The sequence below is a fragment of the Apis laboriosa genome, unplaced genomic scaffold, assembly GCF_014066325.1.
Source record: "Apis laboriosa isolate Shangri-la unplaced genomic scaffold, ASM1406632v1 scaffold17_cov146, whole genome shotgun sequence".
In the NCBI taxonomy this organism is placed as follows: domain Eukaryota; kingdom Metazoa; phylum Arthropoda; class Insecta; order Hymenoptera; family Apidae; genus Apis; species Apis laboriosa.
In genome coordinates this window covers 295,184-320,534 of record NW_025222181.1, presented here as the reverse complement: position 1 = coordinate 320,534, position 25,351 = coordinate 295,184, and the positions used below count along the sequence as shown (strand labels likewise).

General features: G+C 25.5%; 1 protein-coding gene across 2 annotated transcripts in view; it reads right to left on the bottom strand.

Moving 5' to 3' along the window:
• Positions 1 to 977: 977 nt before the first annotated feature.
• The window catches only part of LOC122711763 (elongation of very long chain fatty acids protein AAEL008004-like), a 43,982-nt gene continuing 19,608 nt past the window's right edge, over positions 978 to 25,351 (bottom strand). For both annotated transcript variants that reach the window (XM_043930785.1, XM_043930786.1), the window contains exons 3-6: positions 19,263 to 19,453; positions 7,275 to 7,412; positions 5,679 to 5,921; positions 978 to 4,996 (exon numbers count right to left, since the gene is read on the bottom strand). In XM_043930785.1, coding sequence (XP_043786720.1) covers positions 4,637 to 4,996; positions 5,679 to 5,921; positions 7,275 to 7,412; positions 19,263 to 19,453 — 932 coding nt within the window. In that variant the 3' untranslated portion in view covers positions 978 to 4,636. The remainder of the gene's footprint in view (positions 4,997 to 5,678; positions 5,922 to 7,274; positions 7,413 to 19,262; positions 19,454 to 25,351) is intronic.

The window sequence follows — 25,351 nt, the reverse complement described above, 5'->3', positions numbered from 1 at the left end:
ATGACTATGAAATTTGGATTTTGGTAAAAATTAACATCACTGTACCACCATGTATTCATTCTGTGTTACACCGAAATTAAAAATCAGTAATAATTATTACTCACGTAAAATATATTAATTCTTTAAAAAATATAAATTGAATTGAAAAATATAAGTTGAATATCAAATTATGTTCAATTAACACATATATGATAAAATAAAAATAGTCCAAATTAAAACAATTTTTTCCGATATCGTTCTGTATGACGCCGCAACGACATATTTCGTGTTCTGTTCAATCATAACATATAGATCGATAACTCGAAATTAGATCGATATTAAAATCGACATTAATTTTCAATCCAAATTTTTAAACCTAACCCGAAATACTTGTAATGATAATATCTATGTTATACGAACTATTTATTTCGTAATAAGACATAAAGAAATTTTAAATTAACATAACCTACCATTTCAATTGCTATCTTTAACATTTTGATTTCATTTCACGCGTTTAATTTTTTTTCTTGAAAATAACAAACTTTTTTACTATTTTTCTGCCATAGTGTAGTAATACTCTAACAATTGATTACAACTTCATATATATCAAATTTCACTACATTGTATATTTATTTGTATATTTATAACGATATTTAAATTATATATAGAAAATTTCAATGATAGAATCATATTCCATAGTACGTATTTTTTTTTTGTATTTTAATAAATGGAAACAGTTAACCCCCAATAAAAAATAAAAGTTACAAGTCATTACATATTATTTAAGCGAACAGGAAAAAAATGTAAATGTAAATGTTAAGTATTAAAATTTAAATATCTTTTCATATTAATCTTAATCGATATTAACAGTACGAACTACTCGTAGATTGCTGACATATTCGTTTTTTTAAATGTATTTATTTAGCAATTTTATAGCAATGATAGTAGTAGTGCGAACCGTTTTCAAGGGTTTCGAACATCAAATAAACGGACACCGATTTTCCCTGTGTTCATGGCTGAAGGCAACTCGCTCGTTTCAAATTCACTTTATTCTCGTGTAATTCTCCCCAATTATGTACAAAAATATAATGAGAATCAGTAATCATTACAGAGTTCGTAACATTAGGTGATACATGACGATGGTATATGCTCTTGCCTTCTCGGCTTTGTGTGATCTTGACTTGTGACAACCTTCACGAAGTTGAATAGCTTTTTTCTTTTCTTTTTTCTGTTTTTTCTTCTTTTTCGTTTCTTTTTTTTTTTTTTATTTTTTATTTTTTTGAAAGTGAAAGATGATTGACCATTTTGAATTATATTTTTTCATGCGCGTGTAATCTCTTTCTTTTCCTATATATAAAACTCAAATATCCTCCGAGATTAAATCTATATGAAATTTGATGTTTTCTTTCCTTTTTTTCATTCTTCTGTAATTTCATTTATAAAAATGAAAAATTACTTCATTTAAGAAATATATATATTTTGTATGTATTGTACTTGCAAAACATTGTATTAAAAGAGAGAGAGAGAGAGAGAGAGAGAGAGAGAGAGAGAGAGAGAGAGAGAGAGAGAGAGAGAGAGAGAGAGAGAGACAGAGAGACAGAGACAGAGACAGACAGACAAACAGAAAAAAATATATAAGAAACTAATCTCAATGATGATATTCATTACATTTGACAATTGATTTAACAGAAATAAAGATTTATAAATAATCAATACTATTGAAAGTCTATGACTTTTTCTCCATGCTTAAATATCATTAGATATAAAATTAAGAATACAAAGTTAAAATAAACATTAAAATCATTGATTAAAAGAATAAAACAAACTTTTGGCATGAATTACAAAAATCTTGATCATAAAGGATTTTTAAAAAGCTTCGTCGTTAAATTGGATAAGAAAAATCATTAAAATTTCATTAGAAAAGATTAAGCAGAAAGGTATTACTCGCACACGCCTGATGTAAGAAAACACGAAATTTGTATACTGACATGAAGAGCAGCCTTTCCTATATTTAAATCGAAAAGGAACACGGAGAATATTCTTAATAGATCATAATGGATTATCGATTTTTCGAACCATAGAACACTTTTGTATAAATGCGTTAATGGCATGTTTATGAACTTTTATTAACTCTCTATAAACAGAATTTTTCTCACTTATTTAAAAAAAAAAGAGTTCTGATCGATCACAATTTTTAATTTTTAAATTTAATCTAAAACTTAAAAATAATCATTACAAATAAACAATATAATGTCGGTATAATGATAAACTGATAATATATTAGTAAAGTGATAAACAAAATAAACAAAATTTGAAAAATATAAATATGAAATATGTGATTTTCAAATTATGTGGTGTTATATATAGAGAGTTAAAATGTTCTATGATCGTGTCTCGATGTCGACGCGGCTTATTGTCCTCATTGACAGACACGAATCGGTTCGACAGAATTCTTTACTTTTTCTTTACATTTTCCAACACGCAGTATGATATTTTTTGCAAGACTTTAACAGGTGCGAAATTGCTTTGTTTTCTATGCTAAAGTTTATTTTTACAAGTATTTATAATGAACTATAAAAAAAAGAAAAAAACAAAAAAAAAAACAATTAAATAAATGCCTTCATGATTCATATTGGTTGACACGATTACATAATTGAAAATGTATAATCACTGGGTAGAAATGATTTGATTTTAACCATAGCTGAGAATGATATTATAGGGATTTTATATAAACGGAAGAATTTAGTTAAAGAAGTTCAGTTATTAATATTTTGAGCGTTAAATATATAAAATTATTTGCTAAATCGTAACTTGAAGATCAATTCCTTATATTTTGGAATGAGTGACAAAGGACTAAAGCAAAAGCCTTGTCGATTAAAGAAATGCATTCGTATATCATCGAAAGCTAATTTATAAAGAGAAAAAAATGTCTTTTCGAGATGTTGAAATGATATTTGCATGTACGTTTTACGATTATATTAACAGTCTTGTCGACGTTGGTTTCTCTTTTTTTTCTTTTTTTTTTTACTTGTTTTATTATAAATCATTTCTCAAATATTTTTTCTAATACGTTATTAAAACTTGGCAATAATACATTTCCATATATGAATACTTTCACAAGAAAGCACGTCTTTGACACCATTAACGTCAACGTTTCTTTTATTATGCGATTGATCTATTTCCTTGTAAAAATATACAACATTAAATTTATAGGATCGAATTGTTTTTTTCCTCAGATTTTTTTTTATTTCTGTGCGGTCATAAATAAAAACCTTCATCTTTCCGTAATAGGAAGAGTACAAAAGTTTGTAACCTTAACAAGAGATTTCATATGATTCCTAGATAAACGTTTTCTCTTTCCCTCCATGCATTTATAACATATGTATATTCGAACGATTGGCATTCGACCTTCTTTTTACCAATATGACCAGTTCATCGGTGAACAAGAGATAAATTTCGCCGACAATTTTTTAAAACTCTTCAGAAGCTTGATTCTACGTCAACAGCTGATGTATTCATGAATATTTTATTTAAAAAAAAAAAAAAAAAATGTTGCGTGGCTTTATTACGATTAATAAAAAAAAGCTAACCGAATATTCTCAAGATATGATATATAATTTTTACCGATGCCGAGATGTCGATGATCTTTCAATAATAATAGAGGAGAAGAATCAAGCTTCAAGAGAGGAAGGATTGATTACGATTTCTTTCCTTCTTAAACGCGAATCGACAGACGCTTATTTCTACGACGAACACCAAAGCTTTGAACACAATCGGGGCAATAGAGAGACAGAGTCGGACGATAAGGAAATATGGTAAAGGGGGATCATTTCAATGCGTCCCAGTAAGAAATGCCTCGTAATCAATGTACAACTAACAAACGATCACACTCGTTCACGCATACAATAAACGCACGCAATGAAACACTCTCGACAATCGCGTGCGGAAAACATAATGTTCCGATGAGGATCGATTATTAATTTATACTCATCGTGTGCGCGTTTTAATTTTTGTCCGTTTATTCTCTCTGGTCTCTTCGCATTCCTCGGTCGTTCATCATCGGTCGCTCCATTTTTTTGCTCTTTTTTTCCGTTCATAAAGCCATCGACGAGTCAACGACTTTAGGGATCATCCACAATCCGGTTGCGGATGGAATTATATATATTATAATTAATACATGTACACAACAATACGGGTAAAAGAGCCCTTTCCTTATTAATAATATATTATCAATAATTATTCTTATATAAACCCCGTTAAACTATTCCGATAAACATAATCGCCACCCCGTTGATATAGTTTAATATGAAATAATTTAAAGCGTTAGCGGGAAAATCGAACGTATGCGCGACAGGTCTCTCTCTCGTCGACGACTCTATACGTGAACATGAACACAGACTCCACGGCGAATTACAACTAATATAATAGTTTATTTTTTTTTTTTTTTTTTTTTTTTTTTGCGAATCGGCCACATTGGATCCAGGCGGAGTCGCGCGCAATCACTACTCGAATCAAAATCGTTCGACATGTTTTATATATGTTGTGTATAAAGTCACTGTACGACCGTCAATGTGCCGGCAACGTGTAATTATACTGTATATCGTGTGATTTGGTATCTCGACGGTTGTTTAAGAGCTTTTACCAAAATCAGAATGTCCTAAGCGAGCTTTTTCTCCGTGTTATTATTGGCGACATAACCGTTATTTGTTCCGTTGCTGTAACAGCTGTTGTATTCCTTGTTATATTCCTTATTGTAGATCGTCGTATATGACGAAACACCGTTTTGTCGTGGCGCCGAATCCTCGAGTACAGGCATGCAAAGACCAGTCGAGCCATTTTGTACACTGTTCTTTGCTGATTTTTCCGTTCTGTCTACATATTTCGCTTTGTAAAAGTCCGAAAAAAGACCTAAAAAGAGCACGCCGTGTAAACCGATCCAAATCATAAAGCTACGAGGATAATCGCAGTCTATAAAAAGAAGCTGGAACTGGTGACACATGATTAACACGAATTGCACCTGAAAAATTGATTTCCATTTATTTTCAATTACAGATATAAATTGGTTAAACTTTATTATTGAATACCACTTTTATCTGAATTTTTTTTTTTTGTATTTTATTTCTTGATGGATAAAGATAAAATATTGCTGTTAGCACACTTGTATACATCTGTGATTTAGAATTAGGTTATTTAACGTTATATTAGCATCTTGCGAAGAATTGTATAACAAGAAAATCTTATTTTCATGATTGAATTTGGAAATTGACTATATGAATATTTATAGCATTATTTGTTATCAAAATGATATGATACGTTTAATAGAATTTATTTTTTAATATTATTCGATAAATACATATAACAAAGATCAGCTAGGTTAGGTAATTTTTGATTGTATAAAAAGAAAATCTTATTTTCACGATTGAATTTGGAGATTGACTATATGAATATATAGCATTATTTGTTATCAATATGATACGTTTAATAGAATTATTTTTTAATATTATTCGATGAATAGATGTAACAAAGATCTGCTAGGTTAGGTAATTTTTGAATCAATGTATTTCAATATTTTAAAATTATTTTACTTCACTTATATTACACTATCAAAATATAAAAAAAAGTTTAGAAAAAAGTGGTAACAATTAAAATAAAATGTAGAAATGTAACCTATGGAATCAATTATCATTTAATAAACTTACCATTTGCATAGTAGTCAGGTACTTTTTCCACCATATGTACTTCTGATATTCAGGGCCCATTGCAGCCACCATATAATAGAAATACATTATAATATGAACAAAAGTGTTTAAAAGGGCAAAGAAAGTGCTATGACCGCCTGGTGCGAACTTCAAGCCCATCCAAACTGAAAATGGCATTATGCCATGATGGATTACATGAAGCGTTGACACGTGCTGATTCTTTTTCCTCAGAATGAAAAAGAGCTGAAAAAAAAATATTGTTAATATTCTGTCGTATAAATGTATAAACGATCATATTGTTAAATTTTTTAATTTTTTAATTTTTATTAAATTTATAAAAAAAAAAGGAGGGAAAAATTAATCATTTATTTTACAATTGTCTCGATCTCTAAAAAAGTTAAATTAAACGTGTTAATTTAAATGGTAAAATAATTTTATTAACTAGAAAGTTGATACTTGATCATTAATCTTTATAAACGGACACAAATATTGTTCAGTCATATTACGAAAAAAGAAAAAAAAGAAAAGAAAAAAAAATGCAAACTTGATTAGTCATAAAATCGACTTTAATCTACTTCCAACCACAAATTAATTAAGTGATTTGTAAAAAAATAAAAAATTAAAGAGCAAATGTCTAAACTCAATATCTTATAGTTTTATGATATTTAAATGGTTTTGAATGCTCTGTTTCCCCGATATCTGCAATTAATGTCTATTATAATTGTCGATTTCATTATCGCACAAAAATAGCACAAGTTTCCATTCTATATCGAATAGTAACAGATTAATGCCGGTGTTAGCAGTAGTACAAACGTTCGTTCGAGCAGTATGCATATGTGGCTTCTCGCAACTGCAATTATGTGTATTTTTTTATTTGCAATAAAAAAATCTTATAATATCGGTAAGTAATTTATTTTGAATAGCTCAATAGTTTTAAATAAAATGATTTTTAAAATAACAAAATAAAATTACCAATTTATTTTTATGAACTTTTTTTAAAAAACATGATGGTAACTGATCAACATAAAAACAGCAAAATTTAATAATTACTTTAACTTTCTTTACAGTGAAAAATAAATATCAATATTTATAATTATTTAGTTAGAAATTGAAATATCGAAAAACAAATCTTTTGACAACTTTGTACTTCAATATATGTTGGATATGTTGCCATTTGAACGAGCCAAATATTAGATTATCTATTAAAAAAAAAAAAAAAAAAATAAGATTAAAATTTATTACAATTATTTATAATTATATTATAATTAATTGTTATCAACAATTTCTTTCTTTACTTTTTTTTATTTCATATTTTCAAAGTACAAGAATATCATACAATTTCATTTCCAATCTCCAACCCTGTTTAAATAGATTAAACATCGATATTAACAAATATTATTCAATCATATATTTTATACTCATTTATTCTTGAATAATATTTTACAGATTTTAAAAATTGGCCGTTTTCCTCCTAATTTTCATGCCACGATGAAATACTTAGAAGAATGAAAAAGGAATCGTCGCTTTAATAAACTTTGGAAATATATATATATATATATATATATATATATGTTCATATATATATACAGTACTTACGGTATCGAAGAACTCGGTGAACTTGCTGATGTAATACCACCAACATGTGTTGGCCATTCGTAGCGCCATAGCGTTGTTGGAGTAGTCGACCGGTTGGCACCGGAAACTGTATCCTTTCGCCCAGCCACTCATCAAATACTAAAACAAGAAAATGGTGGAAAGTGAGGACAATAAAAGGGGGCGCATTCACCGGCACGGGGACGGCTGCGAGTTATACGACTGTACGACAATCAGCATATAGAGCGCGATCGCCCGCTTTTCACCGGGAAACTCTGTTCCTCCGCTCGCTTTGTTCGATCAAGAAGCCAGCCGAAGGGGCGGAGACAGGCAACAAAAGAGTCCTCTCGGTTTCAGTTTCTCTCTCTCTCTCTCTCTCTCTCTCTCTCTCTCTCTCTCTCTCTCTCTCTCTCTCGCAAGATTCTCGCTATACTATTTCAAATTCTAAAAAGCCCGCGCGCTCCTTCGAGAATTACGAACAATAGTTTGTTTCCTGTATCATTTCGGCCGTTTTTGCAATTTCTTCGGAAAAAGAAAAAAGAAAAAAGAAAAAAAAAAAAAGGAGAGAAAAAAATGAGGCCATGCGTGGTGGGCGAAGCATTCGATTCGCGGAGGACAAAACGATTAAACGTTCCCCGATTCTTACGTTCACATGCTTTTCTTCTTTCTTGTTTTATTATGGTATTATATTATTTATAACGATTGCATTGTTCCTATGTTCTACAGAAGCAGAATTGCCCAATATGATGAGAATCGCATCTCTAAGAAATGAATGAGAATGTTTCTCATGAATATTTTTCTCCGGAAGATCATCCGTTAATTATTTTCATTAATCAATGACTTTTAACTTAACTTACTTAATTAATCGTTTTATTTTTTTACAATCGTGTTGTAAAGTATTGTAATAAGCGAGGGTTATATGATTTCTTTTTTTTTTTTTTCTTTCATTTCGACAATGACATGTTTCAATTAAATTGTAAGACAAGAACTTGTCTTAATATAATTGACGATTATGGGAGATAATACGTGCTCAAAATCGTATATGTTACGTATCACGGAAGTAGAAGAAATCTCGCAAGGCCGAGGTAATTGGTTAAATAGCGATGATTTTACTCAAATCATGCATGAAATAACATTATACGAATATCTCTACAATATAGCCTTCGCTCGTATCGTAGTCGAAACGAACGCAATTTGCTAGAAACGCGATCTACGTTACAATCATTTTAATATATTCGCTATCATGCATTACAAATAGAGACCGTACTTCGGCTATATGTATTCAAAAATTGAAGAAGTGATTTTTCATTGCTAAGATAAGGATAAAAGTCAAGAATAAAAAAAAATTGCGTGTTTTTAAATTATCGACAAAATTAAGAATTGAAGGAGATATCCCTAGATGCGAGTAAAATTCCCTATATCGAATCATTGTAAAGTTACATTAAAAAAAAAACAAAAACAAAAAAGATATCGATATATTATATATATTTACATATATACAAATATATACAAATAGTTATATATAAAGGAATATATATACATAAAAAATATATATATATTGTATATATATATATATATATGATATATAAAAGTTTCACATATTTTCTTAAATAAAACTATAATTTTCTTTGGTAACTTTTTGATAGGATTACATTCAATGTACATTCGAAAATATATATATAATTCTATACATCTTCGAAGAAATATATAAATTCACGTTCGAAACAAAATAAATTTTGTTTGAAAACATTTTTTCGAATAATGAAAAATAAGATAATTGGAGAGAATTAAAAATAATTGTATTCATATATTAAAATGAATCAGTTTATACGTATCTGTTGTACATATCTTGTACAAATTTTGTATTTAACAAAAATGCTTCTGTATAATATAAAGAGTAATGAGCATTATTATGAGTAATTTCATTTTATCTTTTTTTTATGAGTTCTAAAATAGCGCGTTATAAGTAAAAATAAGTAAATAAAAGAAAAAAAAAATCAACAATTTTTTTCAATAAATAATAAATTTATATAATGTTAATTTATATTCCCAATTTGATCTCTGTTTAATGATATTCATTTTACATTCATATATTCTATTGATATTTCTCAATCGAATAAGCTGTCTAATCTCTTTAATCGATAACATGAAACCTCGTTATATAAACGAATAGGATAGAATCAATTTCACGTCAATAAAACATTACAATATAGTGCCTTGGAGGAGAAACGTGGTCGTATTACCATGGCTAATGGTTGAAGGTTAAATTCAACTAGTTATCTCATAGAATTGAAAATCGAACAAATGTTAGCATTATTTAGATTTTCAGATAAATTATTAGAGGCGCAAGACAACCGATAATATCGCTTGTTACAAAAGTGATAGACAGAAAATCAAATAACAGAAAAATCACTATCGACAATCAATTTTTCTAGGGAAAAATTGTTTGAATGTTTCTAATCTCTAATTGAAGTGTATCCCAACTTTTTTTTTAAAAACTCATAACTTTAATAATTCATTTCTCTTATAAACAAATAAATTCTTTCTTTTTCTTTTACTAATGTATTTTTAATTGGGTAATATTTATTAAAATATTATTATAAAATATATATTTGTTAAATATTTACTTTAATCTAATATTTTTATTGGAAATAATATCAAATAAAATTGGTTCAATGAATTCAATACATTTTCATATCTATCAATGATTAGCAAGGAAATTAAAATTATATATATTATAATCTTTTTTATTTATTTTTTATCAATTTAAATTTTTCAATATTTAAATTCAAATCAAAGACAATTACATTTTTAAATAAATTATATTTAATTAATTTCAATGATGTGAAATTGATATGCAATTATTTAATGATATATTTACTCGTTAAATTCTGAATATTTATTAAATCAGTCATTTTATATACAACAACTTAATAATATAATGGGGACAATGATAAATTTAAAAAATTTCAATTATAAAAATAAAAAAGTTATCTTGTTGGTTATTATTCTATTTAGAAACTTGATTTATTATATTTTTTTTATAAAAAAAATAAGGAACAAACTTAAAAAAAAAAACAATGTTTCAGTACTTTCATCAATTGTTTATAGAGTTATATCATGTTCTATCTAATTAATTAAAATTAATAGCCGATTCATGAAACTTTATATCAATAAAAAATAAAAATTAAAGCGATTTTTTTTAATATTAAGAAGATGAGAAATATATTGTACATTATATAAATCTTAAGTCATTTTTACATCAAACAATGAAGAATTATATATAAAACGATCGTGATTACGTTGTATTTAGATTTGCGTTGTGGAAATATTTTTTGTTTTATTCATCTTTTTACGTAAATTTATTAAATGTTTTTTTTTTTGATAGTTTCTTTTTGGTTGAATAAATAATGTTTTTTGCTAGATTTTTTTTTGTGAAAAGAATATGCATATTAGTATCAAATCAATAACTGAATATTATTAATTGTTATATAATGCCATGTATAATTTAATTTATTTTTTATTAGATATATGCTATTCTAAATTTTTTCTGATTTCTTTTTAATTTATCTAATTCTTTCAATTTCATCTCTCAACGTTATTCATTTGTACAATTTGAAAAAAAAATTTGTGTCTCTTAATAATATATATCATAGAGAAAAAAAGATAAGAATTATGATAACTAAATATGATGCTTATAAAAATATTTATGATCTCTTATTATTTTTGTATTATGAATATTATTATTAAAATTAGATATTATTTATTTGAAATATAAATGGAACATAAGAAGAACAAATAATAATTATTTCAAATAAAATAATTAAAATTAATTCTTTCAAATATATTATTATTCAGATAATATTATTTAAGATAAAACAATATAATAAAAAATAAAAAAAAAGTCTAATTTCATTCTTAATCTCTTTAAATATTTGAAATTTAATTTGAAGAAATTTTTAAATTAGATTTTATATTTTGTACAAAAATAAATCAATCAGATTTTATATATAAATTTATTTATTTTTGAGTGACATAATATTATATATTTATAATAATTAATAATAGGATAATTTCAAGTTGTTAAAATGTAATAGAAATTATAAAAGATGATAAATAAGTTAAGTAATTCTAATAATTATTATTTACTTGTAATTTTAAATTTGCCTCACCTTTGACAAATTAAACTTTTGCATCATAGCGCAAAAAAAAAAAAAAAAAAAAGAAAAGAAAAAAAATACAGAAAAAATGAATAGCTAATCTAACTTGTTCAACTATATAATACTCAAGATGTTAATCTCTGTACTTACTCTAGAACAACGCAGATACATCTAATCTAATATTCATTTTTCAATTTATGAATATTAAATATTGTAAATACATCGTAAATAATGATTATGATATTTTTGAATTTATAAAACGCAACACTCGGAATTTTCTTAGAAAATTCTTATAATTAAAATTCTATACACGATTATATTAATTCTTTCAAATATATTATTATTCAGATAATATTACTTAAGATAAAACAATATAATAAAAAATAAAAAAAAAAAATCTAATTCCATTCTTAATCTCTTTAAATATTTGGAATTTAATTTGAAGAAATTTTTAAATTAAATTTTATATTTTAATACGATTATTTTAATAATTGTATCGACTATATTTACAATTCATTCTAATCGATTCTATTCGATTTCTATTGTTAACAATAGCAAAGAATCTTTTCCATAAAAAAAAATATGATCCTCAAAAAAAAAATGATTATTTTTGGGATATTATTTTGAGAGATCATTTTTAATTTTCGATTCGATTATTTATTATTAAAATATTTTGTGAATAAATAAATAATAAGAGAAGATTAAATGAAATAATTAAAATTCTCAGGTAAAGATTTTTTTTTTTTTTTATAATCTTTACATTATTTTACTTTATTAATTTATATTATGAACAAAAGAAATTTTCCTCAAGAGTCAAAAATGACTTGGTGATTTTTTTCTACCTTAATCCATATTTATTTATTAGTCAAGATGTTTATCTTTCAAGAATTCAATGTTAATGTTAATTTAATGTTTTTTTTATCATTATCTTCATTGAAATAGATAAATATATCGTTAACGAATCTCAAGATTTTACATATAATTATGTTTACATATTAATTAAGTTTGTGTGTGATATATTATTACGAATAAGATTAAAATATGCATACTAATTAAAATATAACTCACGATTGTCACTGGTTTCGTGAACTTCAAAATGTTTTACCGACCAATTTAGCCATGAGTTGGATAATCGCGTGACGCACGACATCCGATTCATATGTAACTTGATTGGTATCATCGACTCTAGAACACGGAATTCCATTAAACTTGATTGTGTTAAGCAGAGTTAGGAAAGCTTGGGTGTAGTTTAAAGTATGGGTCGTCCGGTAACAAGAACACAACGCGTGTACGGCCGAGGTAGTTGTGTGTCAAGGCCACGCGGTGTGATCTCGCGTTAAACACGATACGCACGCCAGGATAATTTTTCAGCGCATGGCGTTACACGATCATTAGAATTTTCAGAGAGAATTCCGTGCTCAATTCGGGTTTTTTCGGCTCATTTCGTCCGTATGCTTGAAAAAACAAAAGAGATAAATTTCAGTTTAATAGGAAATTAATTAATTATTTTTATTTTATTATTTTTATTTAATTAATTATTTTTTTATTAATTTATTTTTTGTTTTTTTGTATCTTTTGATAATATTCGATTCGATTAATCAAAAGTTTTTAATGTCCAAGTTTTTTCAAAACTTCGTCAGTCATTTTATGATTTAATTGACGCTATATTGATTTTATTTACGTCAATCACACGTTTTTTAACGAGATAAGTTTAAAAAAAATTAAGTTATCGAAAGAAAAAGTATTTAATATTTATATTGTATTTACTATGATACGATGTTAAACAAATTCCTTATATTGATTTAATTTTTAATTTTTAATAATTTTTAATATATATTTTAAATGAGATAGATTAATTGTCAATAAAATTTTTATTTTTTGAAATTAAGTCTCGTTTACATTGAATTTACAATTATTATTGTACAGTTTTATTACCTTTATTACCTTTATTCTTTAAGTACGATCCTAAGTATAGGTTATGTGCAAATATTCATATTTTTTAACACAATGTTTTCCTTAACACATTAAAACTAAGACTTACATTTTTCAATAGCAATAAAATGAAATCTGTCTCGTTTTAAAATAAAATTTACTCTAAACAAAGAATTTCCTTCGATTTATCCCGTTCATTGTTCCATGCACGTTTTATAGAACGAGATTTCCGAAGCTTTCCGGGCGTGCTCTCTCTCTCTCTCTCTCTCTCTTTCCTCCCCCCCTCCCCTCCTAGGAAAGTGCTCTAGCGGCATTGCAGTTAGTTTGCAGTAACTCAGAAGTCTAAGGACACACCGATATCGTATGCAGGTTTGTGTGTGGTATATAACGTGGTAGTAGGGTTTCCGTGGAACCCTAATTACGCCATTTGCAATATCAGTGAAACGTCAGAACGTTTATATGTTTGAAAGGATAGCTACTGTTTGTACAGGAAGTCTTGGACAATGATATCGACGCTATTTACAAGCACTTCTAAATTGGTTTCAAGTGATAGTTACAGTAATGCATCGTTAATAGCTGCATGGTGGAATTGTATCATGTTTAAAACTGGATGTATTCCAAATAAAAAGTATTAAAAATTGAATCAAATAAAATCGAAATAATTTTGATCAACAAATAATAAATGAAACATGGGAAATATTTAAAATACAATAAATAAAATCATTAATTAGAATAACTTTTTAAAAAGATATATTAGAAACAATTATTTGATATAAATTTGCAATTATTTCACATATGATTTTTTATGATTACTTTTATTTATACAAAAAAAAAAAATAAATAAATAAGAAAATATAAAAAAAAAAACAAAAAATACTTATTCAAAAAATACTTATTCAAATTTCTCCAATATTTTTTTTACTAACCAATGAATTTATATGAATTTATTATGAATATTAATCTATCATTGATTTTAAGATATTTTAAGATATGCAAATGAATAAAAAATTATTATTGCTTAAGGAACAGAAGTCAAAAAGAATGAATATATGAAAATAATATTAAAATATTTTATTGCATGTATAATAAAGAAAATATTATAAGTAAAATATTTGTTGTATCTTTATAAAATAAATAATTATTTCAAATAGAGAATATTTTAATAACTATAATAATAAATTTTTTAATTTCATTTGAAATATTATTTCAAGTTAATTGCATCATATAACATAGTTGAAAAAATAATTCTTTGAAAATATTTTTAATTTTTATTATTTTTATTTATTCAATGCTTGAGGTCATTAACCGATCTGGGAATTTTTTGCATTATAACATATTCGATTCACATAAGAAGATTGACAATAAAAAAATGTAAACAGTCCATGGTTCCTTAACTGAATGTAAAAAAAAAAAAAAAAATACAGAAACGTTTGGCCGAAACAGTTTCTAAAAATGACTGGAATAATTCTATGTCTATTATCGAGATAAAAATATATGTATTTATAATATATACATATATATATATATCATTATTATACAACTTTAGAGCTACCATTAAATAAATTAATTGATTTCTGATTTTTTGTTTTCCCAATTATAATTAACAATTTGTATATATATATATATGTATATTTATACTTTTAATAAAATTATAATAATTTAATCAAAAAATTGTTAATTCTTATTTAAATATACAAAAATATAATTATATACATATATCTAGTTTTTCTTATAATATTATTTCAATTATAATACTTTTAATGTTAATTCCCGTGTTTCAAAATATACCAATAATTTACGAACAGTAATCGAAAGTATATTGAAATCATAGCGAATTTCGCACCTGTTCCCTGCCCGAGATACGTGTCACACGGAATCGTGTCATCGTGTCATGAAAATTACGTCCTTGCTCATTATGATACTCTGCAGCTACGCTGCCTCTCAAATGGTAAAACTGAACGGTCGAGTAAGACCTTCACAGCGTACTAATAGCTTCTCCCCGACGACAAGGAAAGTTCTTCGATGCTCGGTCAGTGTGACTAATATGCTTCCTAAATTGACTGTTCGTCTCTTAAAAAAAAAAAAAAAAAAAAAAATTCGCTTCAAAGAATTGCTATAAAAATAATAGAACTTTTTTTTTTTTTTTTTTCTAAGAAAATTAGCAATGAAAAATTAATATTCGATCGATCAAATTAGTGTAATTATCGATATTTTAAGAAAATCTTATTGCATCATTTGTTTTTGTGTTGTTAATCGATTTAAAATAATATTTGTATAAATTGATAATAAAATAGTTATATGTTTGAAATATTATTTCTTAACTATTATTTTTAGAAAAAGTTTATTTATAAACATCACCTGAATCATTAAAGAAATGATTTATTTAGTTCAATATTTCTTTTGATATTAACGATAAACCATTAATTTTTTATCAATATTGAATGATATATTAAAACAAGTAATATATCAAGATATCAAATATAATTAAAATAGCAAAAAAATATTTAATATAGAGCGATATTAATCAAAACAATTTTAATATATAATTGAGTAATATAATATTTCAAAAATATGACAAGATAAAGAAATAAAATGTAAATTTAAATTTTTTGATAGCCACATTACTACGTATGTACATAATTACATACTATAATATTAATTATATTTACGTTCTAACAGACAGAGGGGAGCCAATGAATTATCTCTAATTACGATTTTAGATCGAAAGACTTGATAAGAGGCTCCTTTTGTGCTATAACAATATACAAATGATTGATTTTATCTTCAATAACATTCAAATTAATTCAACCGAATAAACGAATTAAATAAAGAACATATCGAAATGCAAAATTTTTCAATTTTTATTAATCGACAAGTGAGTTAGTCGATCAATAAGTGGATTGTCATGGACGATTTATTTATCATCATTTATTTATTTATCAAGAAAAAAAAAATAGATTTTGTCTAATCGATCTAGATTAAATCGTGATAGTATCTTTCATTCTGGTATTAATATCTTCCATTTTTGAGATATTTTTTTCTCTGAATTACAGAGAACAGAAATATGAAAAAAAAAAATAACGATATAATACGAAATAATAAACAACAGATATTTTCTTAAAAATATTGTATTAATATCTTTTTACTTTATATATATATATATATATATATATATATATAATTAGAAATATTTTTTCGATAATTGTTAAAGACAAAATTCAAGATACAAATTAATTGAATTTTATTGAAAATGAAAATGAAAAATTTCTTCGATGTGAAGACGAAAAGAAAAAAAAGAAGCCATTCAAAATCATCATAAATTCTGATTTTCAGTCTCAAATTCAATTCTCTGATAATCAGAATATTATTAATTTCTTGATATGTAGTAAGGCAAATAATAATAATTGGATGGGAAAAATGCGTAGAAAGTAACTCTACGATTCACACAGGATAACTGTATCGAATCGTGTATATGACATACTAAGTGCAAACCAAATACGATCGGTATTTCATTAAATACGTACGCGCATTCTTGATCCTAGCCAGACCTAACAGGACCGGTTGGAAATGTATATGTAAGGATAGTTTCTATTTTCATAGCAAATCGATTATTTACAATGATTTCGAAGCACAAAAAAAGTGAGCATATCGTATTAATTTTATTCAGTGGAGGATTGATGTATGACCGGTTTGTCTTGTCATTGAAATATTTTTTTAGTTATTAAGTTTAGTAACTAAATAGTACATATACTATTTACTATTTATTTTGTAAAAAAGTTTTTTCAAATGAATGAACGAATGAATAAATAAATAAAATTTATTTTTCAGTATATATATATATGTTTTATACACGTTATAAATCTCATAAAAATTTATTTAAAAATAAATATAGAAAAAATAACGCAAATCAAAATGACTGATACAATTAAAAATATAATTGATTTACAAATGAGTAATGATTTGTTCATGTGGAAATCCGGTTTAGAGGAAAAAAAATTTGAAAATTTATTGATTATACGTGCATCAGATGTAAGATCTTGATTACAACTGTTTCTGTTCATCAGAAATGTCAAGACCTTTTTAACATAGCTTATTTGCTGTTAAATAATATTGAATAATGTATTTTAAAAAAATTCAAATTATCATAAATTAAAAGATAATGTCATTTAATGCATTTAAATAAATAAGAAACTTATAAATAATTAATTAATTAATGTCAGTTAATGTTTTTCAACTGGTAATAATGTTTCTAAATTTTGTTTACCATGTCAAGAATGCCATTTTGTTTAAAATAAATATATATTATTATAATTTCTTATACATTTATATTTATATAAATATAAATCTATAATATTTTTTAATATATTTATTAAAATAATATTTATATATATATAATATTTATACATAATATATATTTATAATAATAATATTTATTATTCTAAATTTAATAAATTTTCTATAAAGATTTATAGAATTTATTTGTAGAATAATAATTGTAAAAAAATATAAATTTATTTAACTAATAATAATTCAATTTGTGTTTAAATTGACTTATTTTAATTAATATAATATTCCGTGGAAAATAACAATTTAATTTTCTGCAATCTAAAAAGATGACAAGTATTATTATTATTGAATAATTATAAATTTGACAAATTTCAACTAAAATTTATTAAAAAATTGACAATATAATATTATTTTCCGATTCAAGGATCCCTCTTTTCAAAAGTTTGAAAAAGTTAAAGAAATTTTAATTGCACTAAAAGTAAAATAGAATAAAAGATCTAGAACACTTATCAAATTATGCATTATTTAAAATAAATTATATAAAATTAAATTTAAAGAATGAAAGCAATGTATAAAATCATTCTGTAAATCTACTACTAGTTTTACTTATAAAAATTTGAAAAACACAAATACTTATGAATTAAAAAGTTTGTAGCAATTCATCGTCGATTTTTAAATGTATCGATAATTAAATTTTCTATCTTATCGGTGAATTTCTTTCAATTTTCCTAGAACCATCAGAAAGGCAAAGCTTCGAATAATTCTATCCGATAAACGATCTCGTTTCACACATGTTCTTGACACAACATCGACATTCGTGAATGCAATGGAAAGTTGAAGAATGCAAATCGTGGGTGGGTTCGCCAACTCATGAGCTTTTCATCGACATGATGAATTTCATTGACTGCTCGAAGAAGGAATTGGCTTATGCAAGCCACGAAACGACTCATCGTAAGCAAGGCAATAACTTTCACGAACGAGAGCCAGGTGTACTGTTGTCTCGAGACCGATTATTAATTATTATTCTGCACGGTATCTATGGTACGTCTGAATAGGATTATTCAAACGAGTTTGACGGCGAGAAACAATCAGCGTACATTTCTCCGCTAACATAATGCAAGTCCTGTGAAGTTGGCTAGAGAACGAATTAAGCTGCGTTTACATCGAGCCACATTAGACAACTTTTTTGGTCGGTCAAACGATAACAGGCGACGCAATAAAATTATATGGTTTCCATTTAAATTTAACCTTCATATGACTTCTAACAGTCAATCTATAGAAAAAGAAAAATTATTAATATCGCATAATGCATTTCTTTTATCTGAAATATTTTTTCGTATCATTCATATTTTTCGAGATATTCGATTCAATATAAACTGGATTATATTATATAAATAGAATTTCGTATAAACAAAATTCCACTATAACTACTGAACGTAAAAGTGATCATTTTTTTTTTATTTTCTTTTTTTATCCGATTCATTTCCTCTCTTTTGCTCAAATCGAATTCATAAAAATCCACCTATCTAGATAAGGATTCGATCACGATTGTAGATGCCAAAGTAGGCACTAATGTGTAATATGAAGAGAAAAAAAAAAGATGCTGACGAACCTCGTAAAAGATCCACGTGGAGAATAGCGTTTGGATCAGGTTATAGCTAATTAGGATTCCTCGAAGCTTGTAAGGCTTTTTATTCTCCATTATCCTCGGTCCTAAAACTTTGCTGAAATACGCATAACACAGGCATATCACCATGGTAGGAAGAGGACTGCTCATCATCATCCAGTGGTTCACTCTGGGATCTAAAATCAGAATAACAAACATCAGAATAACAACACATTAGAGATTTTTTTTTTAAATATAACCTCAATGGACGTTTGAAATTAAATGATTTATTTATTTATTTCACGAAATAAATTATTTACTATTACTATATTTTTTTTTTATATTTGATTTCAATGAAAAAAATTAATTTCTTCTAATATGTTATTATTTATTATTCACGCTCTTCTTGTCTTCTATTGTGCTCTCCCTTACGTTTCCTCTTTTCTCTTTTTCTCTAAATCATTTTTGATTTTATTCTTCTATTGAAGTAAAAATACTTCAATAATAGAAGAATAAAAAAAAAATATAAGAATATTATAGTAGAAATATTAATAGTAGAGATATATTTTATTTTGACGTTTCAATTTCATACTTTGTAAAAATTTTTTGAAAACATTAAAAATTGTTTCATCGATTAACTGGAAAGAATTTAGAAAGAAACATAAAAATTCAAAAATTTTTTTTACAAAAGTTAGTCATCAATGTATTCTCAATATTCTTGAGAAACGATTACTTAAAGAAATATTAAGCTCACAAAGATTCAAGCGTTTCAAATGTTGTGACATAAAAAATAGATACCTTAATAACTTTAAATAACTTCTTGCAAAATATACTATAAATTAAATTACAGAAAATGTGTACTCATCAAAAATCAAAAATGGGTACATTATCTATACAAATTATATAAAATTGTATCTTATATAAGATGTCTGTTTATTATTGTTATTTTTTTTTCATAAATTACAAGAATATATATGAGTGATTTGAAGGCCTTAATGAGAGTACGTCATTTTCGATAACAGACATTGAAATTCTAGATATTTCGTTTATTTTTCATTCCAGAACTATCAATCGGATTATCAAATATGCTTGAGTTATAGAACTTGAGTTTTTAACACGATATAAATAATATAAAAAAACAACCTTGCTTAAGTAATGGAGTAATAAAACTACTAAAAACTTTTTTATATATCGAAACTTTTTGACTTTCGAAAAGTTTCGAGTATCACCCCTCGAGTTTAGATTCATGAAAATTATTTCATTATGCAAACTACACTTTGCTTGAATATCGAAAGTTTCAGATCATAAAAATAATAAAAACTAATCGAAACTTTTTGACTCTCGAGAAGTGTGTCGAATTATTCAAGTTTTACAATATTTATAATAAATCTAAACAAAAATTTAGAACGAATCAAAGAAACGAAAAAATATATTTTCTCGGTCAATTTCGTATCAATTTCACTCGCGATCCGGACTTAAATTCGAAATCTTCGTCTACTTCTGCGATTCGTGGCTATCGCTAATTAAATTTTGCTCGGTCGATAATAACGTTATAGTCCATATTTAATGATCTTCATCCATGATTCTTAACGATCGTTGAATAAAAATTAGAAAAAAGAGTAAAGAATTGTTCATTTTTATTATTTATTTCCTTCTATTTTTTCTTTCCTCCCCCCCCCCCCCCCACTGTTCTTTATTTTTCAATAACTTTATACATCGTCGTTACGATACAATAAGTCTCGTTATGATGATTTTCCTGTCATTAAACGGCGATAAAGTTATAGGGTTCCCGGTTCGTTAACCTCTTTAACACCAGGATTATTTTTAGAACAATGACAAAGTAATCCAACTACTTTACTTTAACGCCCGATTGAACTCTTTTGTATGTATCGGGGAAAATTGAAACTTTTAGCAGGTCGATGCCACGCTGTGTAGACAGTAACACGAGCAACGTTTATCCAATGTTTGAACTTTATTTAAAAGAAGAATGTAATAGTTATGTATAGAATGTAATAATTATTTAGAAAAACGTCACGATTTCGATGATTTTTTTAATGTTATAGAAATCAATTTTCCCTCTCTCTCTCTCTCTCTCTCTCTCTCTCTCTCTCTCTCTCTCTCTCTCTCTCTCAACTTACTTTCTATTTTTAGAGATGATTTTCTACGTTTAATAAAGAATTACATAATGAAAAGAACATCGGAAGATGGTTACACAATCAGAAGAATAGGAATTAAAGAGAGAAATTTTTATTTACGAATCCTAACTAATAACTTTTCGTGAAAATGAAGTTTTTGAATTCACTGTAATTGTATACGATACGCATGCGCAAAGAAAAAATGTATAATTCTAAGTATACGATATAATCAATTTTAAATGAAATAATTTGTCGCTGTCGATAAAACAGTATTGCACGAATTATAACATAATATAACTAATAATGAATGATTATTTCTATTTATAATAGAAAAGTATATACGATGAAATAAATAATCCTTTTTTTTCTTTTTATGATAGAAAAATATATGACAAAGTAAAGATGGGATTTTTTTGATCATCTAATACATAATTTGTTGCCTTATAGAAAAAAAAAGAGTTTATCATTGTTATCGATCGATAAATGTAGATCATACTTTTGTAATTCGGTGTACCGTTTTAATTTTTACGACTATATTACCCTTTTAATGTTAGTTTAACCCAAATTTTAAGTAACAATAGTGTAATTCGAAACATCGGCTACGGTGGAAAACAATGGCCAATATAGCGAGGGAAGGGTGAGATAACGAACACGAGAAGAACGAGCTAATTATTCGAATATACGGATACATTGAAGTTTCTAAATGCAATAAAAGTGTATACAACAATTGAACGCTAAATTTAAATGTGAAACTTATATAATTATATAATATATATATATATATATAATTATATATATTTTATATAAGAAAAATTATTAAGAATTATTAATAAAATTAAACTAAATTTATTTATACATGTGATTTTTATATATACACTATAAATAAAATTTATAATTTTATAACTTTATATATATATAATTTTTTATTTAATATTAAAAATTAGTGTTATTATAATAATATATAAAATAATAAGAAAAGTAAAAATATATATTATTTCCTTATTTCTACGAAACACGTCATGAAATTAGATTTAAATTTGAAAATTACACAATTGTGTAATATATCTTGTGTATATAATCTTGAACAAACGATATACGGATGGATGTTAACAACAAAAGTAAATTTAAAATTCATTCTCTTTTTCCTTGAAATTATGCATTATAATTGTATTCTAATAATCGCCAAATAATATTTCATAATATTTGGCGATAATAAATTTTAATCAAAATTGATGCAATAAAAATATTCATAAAAAAAAATATTAATATTTTATTATTAATATTTTCAAATAATTTTTTATTCGAGTCAATCGATTCAAATAAAATGACAAATAATTTGACATAAAAAATTGAATTATTATATAAAGATGAAATTATTTGTTATAAAAATGTTAACTTCAACATAAATAAAAAATAAGAAAAAAATTTCTCTATAGAAGCGGAAGACGTGTTAAAATTGAACAGTATTTGGAAAATTATTTTAGAATTATCTGTCAAAATGAAAGATAAAATTAAAAGAGTAAAAAAAGTAATTATTATTTAAAAACGAAATAATGAAATAATCTAGCTTATTTAATTAATAATCTAGCCAAATATAATAACAACAATATATAAATTAAAATTAATAAATTAAAATTTATTTTATATATAAATACCCAACGTATAATTGGATAATAGATCCATAAAACAGAATCATATTACACTCATATAATAGGATTATCTCAATTAGTTTTAACTTTTTTTTCAAATACTAAGAATTCACATTCAAATTAATAAAATTCATCATCTAGCTCAATTTTCGAATTTTCTAGCGCATTTGTTAGCCTACTGTACTTTATTTTCGTTCGTATAATTGGAACAACGCTCGAAACTAGTTTAGATAATAAGAGACTCGGTTAAGAGTTCATTTAATTGGACATTCTCGTTCAAAATTTCGTTCCGATAAATGCGAATATTATAAATTGCGGATGCACGATCATTACTTGAGACTTATATTTACCCGAAGAATATATATCTGGAGAAATGGATTTTCTGAAGAATTCCTGTTTTCGTGTTCAAGAGTGAGAAGTGAATAGTGCGAATGAGACAGTATACGTAGGCAGTGTATCATTTTAATTGTATATAATTTCAATAATTTTTCAACTTTGGCTACCTTTATACGCGATATCGTATAAAAATATAAAAGAAAATTTTTCGTTCCTTTTATTTCGATAATTCAATATACCAGTTAAATCACACCTAAATACCTGAAACGGAATTAGAAATAATGATGAGCCATGTCTCGAGCCAGCAGTTCCAGAAATTAATAGAAATAGCTTATCGCTACATAAATGAAGAAATTCACGGTTGTATAAATACTATGTATTTGTGATGCAAAATAACAATGCACTCCTGTTTTATTAATCATTTTTCTTTATTTAATTCATTTTCTACTTCTCATTTCAATAATGATCAAACCTGATTTTAATATTAATAAAGATCAACGAGGAAATATTCTTCATATTTAATTATGGATCGGATCTATGTATTCTCTCTCTCTCTCTCTCTCTCTCTCTCTCTCTCTCTCTCTCTCTCTCTCTCTCTCAATTTATTTTTATTCCACGAAATATATCGGAAAAATATCTTGGAAAAAAAGATATTTGACGCGTATATACAATACACGTGTACATAAATGTTTACATAATTACATGGAAAAAGTAAAGAGGAAAAAGTGATATTCATTATTCAAGAAAGGAAATGAAAATTTATTAACAATATGTTATTATATGCGCATGAAATTGAAATGTATATGCATATATATGCATGATTTGAAAAATGTTTGATTATAGATTATAGATAATCCTTATTATAATAGTTGAATTGATGAATGAATTTATCATTCGATATCAAAGTTCAGATAGGATGATATCATGATGTGAATTAATTATAATCAAGCGTTATATAATTTGCAAATTAAATTTTCTGATCAATATATATTTAATATATTTAATATATTATTTTATATATTTAATATATGGATGTACGGAATCGATAGATACACTTGATAGATTTTACTTTTACTTTCTTAAGTATATTTTATTAACACAATATAGATATATCAAAGCGAGAAGAACAGATAAGAGATAACATTCTTTTTATATTATTTATATAAAATCGTATATCTAATCGAATTTAAGTTTTTTAAAAGAAATTTTTTCGAATTGTATCATTTTAAAATTATTTTTTAAAATTATTATTATTATTATTATTATTATTATATTTATTTTACATACATTTCTAAAAGATTTTATACGGAATTCATGAAATTATTAAGTAAGTTTTAATTTATATTTTATTGTACCTTACAAAATTATTGATTTTTTTGTCTCCTTTCATTATTATTATTTTTCTCTTTTTGCATTGCAGGAAATTTCGAGCGAAATTAAATAATATTTTTTTTACTCGAGATACCATCTTGTTATTAGACGGACAACATTCTGAAAGGCTAAAACGCGAAAAATTCGATGTCTATTCCATGACAGAGCTCGTTTCTGCTCGTCTCTATGAGCTACTTTCAACAAATATACATAATATAAATGTATATAGATATAGTAAGTTGAAGGAAAACTTGTCCCTATTCATCCATCAAAATAACTAGGAAGAAAAATGTTCCTATTCTATAGTTACTAATTGACGAAATGGATGAAAAGCATACGGTAAAACTTTTTCTCGTAATTGTTACACGATATTTCGACCTCAATAATTATAAATGTATATAATGTTTATAATGTTTTTCAAGATCGACGTTGAAAAATATATTTTTCGTGCGATACTCTTCGAAACTCTACGAAATTAAAAAAGTTTCGAGCTTTTGAAATCTCGAAATGTTTCGAAAAAAATTTCGGAACTTTTTATTATTATTATTATTATTATTATTATTATTATTATTATTATTATTTTTTATCATGATTTGAAACTTTC